Below are 6,000 nucleotides of genomic sequence, written 5' to 3'. Positions count from 1 at the left end.
GAGCATTTTTCTGCTGCATTGTAGTTTGGCTCAGAGGCTGGGTGTATCCCAACCAGTGCAGTAAAATGATGCAGGGATGTTCCCTGCAATAATTGGAGGATGTACGGGTCGCATTGTGCACCGGTTATTACATCATACTATAAACCCCTTTAATAAAAAATAATGATAAAAATGAATAATAAAATAAAGAAGGGTGGAGGAGGTTAAAAAAGCAACTTGACAAGGATTTCAATGACTTCATTGAACTGATGACACTGATCTCATGCCGCCAATTCTCGCGAGATTTCATGCCCTTCACTGCACACAAACACACACACACACACACACTATCATCACCATTCTCCTCTCCCCAGCCCCTCCCTTTCCGTCTCTTTTCGACTCTCCTCTTCAGTCTTGCTTGCCTGTCAGTAAGATACCCTGGTGTTGGAGGCTAGGCTACCCTCCTCTCGGACACAGTACGACAGCCAGCCGCCGTCGTGCCCCAAGGCTCGGGCTCCCCCCTCCCTTTACACGGTCCAACAATGGCAACCACCGCTACGTCCACCCGGTTTACCGACGAGTATCAGCTGTACGAGGAGCTCGGGAAGTAAGCAGCGAAAATGCATCGTGTTTGTCTTGTTCCCCACCCCCGCAACCTCGCCTCACATTATTTCTGCTTAGCCAGCTAGCAGGTGATATGTAGCTGGGACGGCTTATCGTCGAGGAGCGATAAATACTCCGGAGATTTGTCAGTAAACAGACGCCGAGTCGTGGTGCAGTCAGTAAAGCCACCTCCGCTATTGGCTAACTAGCTGCTCCCGCAGTAACGGCGCACTACGGTTCAGTGAGTTACTAGCCAAACGCGCTGCCATGCCGATATTGATAAACTAGCCGAGTTAGCCTCCTGTCATTGCGCTTTTTCTTTCTTTTGAATTGTTATCGAGTGTGCCTACGTTTCACTTAAATAGTTTATTTAACATATTAAACTATTCATTTTTTTCCTATACTGTAATTTTTTTGACGTGAACCTGTAATTGGAGCCCCGAGAGACGCCGGAGACGTAGCCCTCTGACATTTCACCGGCCCGCGGGGCTGACAGCTCCGTGCAGGCGTGCTCGATCTGCGGCTGTGTTCGTCAGCTAACTAGGCCTACCGCCTTTTTTTTAGGGGGTAACAGCTGCAGATGATTTGTGTAGCTGTGTTGAGTAACGCTCCGTACCTCTGGATCACTCAGGAAGTTATACGTGTGAGAATTCAATACTCTGATCAGTTGCCCCCCCTCCCCCCATTATCATCGGTAACCAGAAGTCTGGTTATTGATCGATCAAGGGGAGGATGATTACGTTTCTTTACATTTACATGGATCTGTTTGCTAAAGACCCACTCCAACGGAAAATCTTGTTTTGATGTTTATAACATGATGTTCTTGTGGCATTTTTCCTCATAATGGAGGACATTAATACAGAAAATTAAGCTTAAAATTGCATTACTGTTATTTCTTTATTTAAATCTTTGAGACAAGAAAATGCCATTTGGAAAAAGACCTTATGTGTTACATAGAAAATAAACCGGGTGGACCACAGTCACCCATGCATTCTGATGCATTCATTTGCAAATGTGTAAATGTACGTACGTCTTTGTTTTCCTCATCTGAGCTGACATCTGGAATAAAACTGCACGGCTGGATCGCTCCGATATTGCGGCCTTGTTTGTTGCATTGGTAATGTTAGGTTGGGGTTTTTAATGGGGCTGTAAGCTAGTGGGAGAGAGTGTAAACAAAGGGATGATGTGAAATGAAGTCAGGCTCATTCTATTGCAACGGTTCTGCCCACAATGGAGAGGCAAATTTCTGATGAACTACTGACACTCTGCAGAAACGATGTCCTAGAAAACGACACATTTTTTTTGATTTTGTCTGAACACAGCATAATCAAAATTAAAAGACCACTGGGAACTATTTTAAAATGGATCAAAAGATTATCAGAGTGGGGCTTTAACAGGCTTGTCAATGCCACAGATTAATCCATAATTTATTTAAATCAATTTTAGTATAAAATTCCATTTTTATTTTAAACAATTTGACTTCCACATATCTCCTTGAAAGTGAAATGGTAAACGCTGGATTAGAAATAACACAAAGAAATTAAATGCAAATTGACGCTTTTGGGTTCATCGGTCAAACCTGTGGGCGTTGTGGGTCGGATGCTGGTGTGAAAGTGGCCAACTAATCAGACCACCGTTTCCTCCATCACAGCAACCCCTGATGTGCTTTAACAAGTGAAACCCTCCCACCATTATCACTAAGAACAAGCTAACTTCAGATCTTTTGCTGACATTTCTTGGCATCCGTCATGTTTAAATGGCAGCGAGGGCTGGCAGGGCCGCTCGGACAAGTTGATCTTCACTAACAACCCCCACCCTCATCTTCTTCTGGACATTTCTGTTTTTGTCACTGTATCCATTTGATAATCCATTTTGCTCTGTCACAAGTTATTAACATCGAGGCCCTGACTTGTACTTGTGTCACCTGTCACCTCTCGTTTGCTGCTAAATAATTGAGACTTAGAGCTGCAGGGGAGTTGCAGGGGCAGAGAGCAATGCCATGTAGCAATACTTCATTATATCTGCAGTAGGAAAACCCAGCCTTCCTTAATTGAGGGAAATTTCTCAATTATCATATTTTAGGTTGCTAAAAAATTATGCAGTCTAGAATATTTTTTAGCAATTTAAATCTTTAATTCTTAAAGAATGGAGAGATTTTCTTCTTGACCGCCATAGAAAACACATTTATCGTTCCAAAAAAATACCAGAGGCTCCTGGTTATTTACTTTCAGTTCAGCATCTTATGTCAAACTGCGGCTTCACGCTGAGCTGAGATGATTATTATCATTGTTTTCGCAAAAAAGTCAGCATGAATCAGAGAGAGAGACTGAGCTGTTGCCATACATTCACAAACCCCTGCCACACGGCTGGATGGCAGGTTTGAAATGTCGCACTTTGTGCTTTTATGTGTGAGTGTGAAACGGAGCTAATTTTTGGTTGCTTGTGTTCTCTCTTAGGGGAGCTTTTTCAGTGGTGCGTAGGTGTGTAAAGAAGTCATCAGGACAAGAATATGCTGCAAAAATCATAAACACTAAGAAGCTGTCTGCAAGAGGTATGGTTATTACCATCAACACACACATGCATGTTGTGATTTAATTATGTCTGCAACTTTTCTATCTGTCATTTCTTTAAGTACGACCGGGTTGATATTGCAAATGCTAAAGCACTATAAAGACTCACTCCGATGAAAATCGTGTTTTTAACATGTTCCTGTGGCATTTTTCTGATGATGGAGGACAGATATTAAGAAATTGAAGCTTGAAATTGCATTACTGAGTATTTTCAATGAGTAGCTCCAATATTGCTTGCCATTTTTGTTGCACCGGTAACGTTAGGTTGGGGGTGTGAGGGGCTGTAAGCTAGTTGGAAGGCATTTAAACAAAGGGATGATGGAAATTTAAGCCAGGCTTACTCCACGCCCATAACACAAAAGTAAATTTCTAATTAACTTCTGCTGTTCTGCAAAAACTGTCCTGGGAAACCACACTGATTTTTTGATTTTGGCTAAAAACTGCACAATCATCATTATAAGACCACTGGGAACACTTTTACTATAGCTTAAAAGATGATCGCAGTGGGTCTTTGCCTCAAAGCAGTATTACTGATATACTGTCAGCGTCAGATTCTAAAGCCTCCCAGAGATAATGAAGTTACAATTAGCCTGCTGTTGTGTGGAAAATGCACATGTTCCCGCTTTGGTCTTATTTATTGTAAATTGTGCACATAAACATCTGTCCTGTAATTCCAGTGGTGGCCAAAATCTCACGAGTTATCGTGTCTGTTGATGGCTTTCCTCTGCAACTTCTTGATAGTTTAATGAAGCCTTAAATAAAACGTGAATCATGTATTGGATCACTCTCAATCCCAGCTCTTTGGTTGCATTGAAAAATCCATTTACAATTAATTTCTTCTCCCGCTTCATGGGAACGTTAAAGATTGATGTTGATGTCTGAGAGAATGTTGTGAGTCTGTCATTCTACTAGAGGCTATCTATCTATCTACAGGCATGGATATGTCATTGGCTTTTCTTTGAATCACCCAGATTGTATGTGTACATTTTTCTTTTGCTCCACACACCTGATGTCCTTTATTTCTCTTAGCTTCACACCTCCCTCCTTCGTGGCTTCACTCCTCATTGCCCGTCGTATTTCTATGAAGGTGGATTGGTTTGTTTCGAGGCTAATCCACTTACGCTAAATGCATCTTGTCAACCGCTAAGACCCCACAGATTCCATAGGCGCCTCTGTGTTTACCTTGTTGTTGTCCATGTCTGATGGTATTTGTGTGTGAAAGGAAGACAGAGGGAGCGGGCAGTTACACTAATGGAGCATGTCTGTTTTGAGTGAGTGTGTTGTAATGCTATTATTGTTCAATCCCTGCCATAAAGTGTCCACATAGAGCAGCTTCTAGCATTAATGTCCCACCAAGGAAAAGTAAAGGCTCAGCACAAAGCTGTGGGCTTTTTGCAGAGGCAGGAAGTACAGTGTCAGCCTTAGTATATTTGTTTGCCTCAGAGAAGAAAATGGCTAAGGCAGAGGAGGATTTTGATCGGCATAGTTGTGCGTGGAGCTCAGTCACACTTTGCAGCAGTAAAACAAACCAAGCACTAATGAAATGAGACTGAGGAAGATGTATTGGGGGCTGAAACTTCAAGTTTTCTTCCAAGAAGCTTTGAAAAAAGCTGCTTTGCCGATGCGCCATATGCCTGCAGGCACACAAAAACAAAATAGCTACACTAGGTGGCCTCTGCATGAGCAGGCAGCTTGCCCGGTAGGATTTGGGTGAGTTTTTCTGTCGGCCTGAGTGTGGCCTCATGCGTAACCTGGATGGTAAGTCTCTCAAAGCTCTGGTGAACACAGCAGTAATCTGTGCTGGGGTGAGGAGGAAGGAAAAACGTAAGGAAAAGAAGAAAGAAACATGAGTTGAAGACATGATGTAGAAGATTTTTTTTGTGGTGTTTGGTCCTGCAATAGTTTGTCAGGAAGGATACATGTAATTAGCAGCAACCCCAGTAATACCTTTTCAAAACCTTGTCAAACACAGTGGTCCCCAACCTTTTTTAGGCCACAGACCGGTTTTACGTCAGACAATTGTTTTCATGGAGCAGTCTGTACGAGGCTCAAGTGGGTGTTTGATTTTTTTACTTTTTTTTTTTTTTTAGCTTCCAGTTCACCTTAACTTTTAAAGGTAAAGTTTATTTTCATCCTCTGTAAAATATCTGCAGCTGGTTTAAACTTTATTTGTACACTAGATATTGTATAGAAGCCATTCAAATATGGTATAGTTTCACCTAACCCATAACTATCACAGTGGAAACAAAAAAATTAGATACCAACTTCAGCCTCGTCTGACTTTTGACGTATGATGAATAAATACTCACGAAAAAAAAAAAAAAACATCACTAAACGTGGCATCTGTAACATTAGACAGCCGGTTGCTGAATATTATGCATTATTATTATGGTGTTTATTATAGTGTGTGGGAACAACAATAAATGTATGTTTGGATTAAAGTTTCCTGGTTTTTGTCTTTTAAATGGAGCTTTCTTTTCATTTGAAGTCAACGTTTCCTCACTGGCTCTTTTATGTAAAAACAGAAAGAAAAAAAAACATTCTAAATTTTTTGTTAACTCTGGAGTTTCAATTTAGCGGTCAGCGCAGCCGCTTTAAAAAGGCAGCAGATGTTTTTGCGCTGTATGACCGAGCGACTCGACATGCGTCAAGAATGAGTCGGACATGGTAAGGAGAATCCAGTAGTTTTCCAAAATAAAACTTCCTTTAGAACCAGAATATTAGTAAAGCCGAAAAATTTTTTGTTTGTTTTTCTCTTCGGCCCGATACCAGCTCTCCCATGGGCCGGTACCGATCGGAGGCCCGGAAGTTGGGGACCACTGGTCTAACAGACAATCAGTTTGCATAT

The 6,000-nt window shown here is 41.7% G+C and overlaps 1 protein-coding gene across 27 annotated transcripts in view; it reads left to right on the top strand.

The window, feature by feature from the left end:
• Positions 1–256: 256 nt before the first annotated feature.
• LOC101170226 (calcium/calmodulin-dependent protein kinase type II subunit gamma) overlaps positions 257–6,000 on the top strand; it is a 41,291-nt gene continuing 35,547 nt past the window's right edge. For all 27 annotated transcript variants that reach the window (XM_011488304.4, XM_078937664.1, XM_078937667.1 and 24 more), the window contains exons 1-2: positions 257–586; positions 3,039–3,133. In XM_011488304.4, coding sequence (XP_011486606.1) covers positions 522–586; positions 3,039–3,133 — 160 coding nt within the window. In that variant the 5' untranslated portion in view covers positions 257–521. The remainder of the gene's footprint in view (positions 587–3,038; positions 3,134–6,000) is intronic.

The sequence above is a fragment of the Oryzias latipes genome, chromosome 19 (assembly GCF_053564925.1).
Source record: "Oryzias latipes strain Hd-rR chromosome 19, Olatipes_Hd-rR_3.1".
Taxonomy (NCBI): domain Eukaryota; kingdom Metazoa; phylum Chordata; class Actinopteri; order Beloniformes; family Adrianichthyidae; genus Oryzias; species Oryzias latipes.
This window is presented reverse-complemented; position numbering and strand designations above follow the sequence as displayed.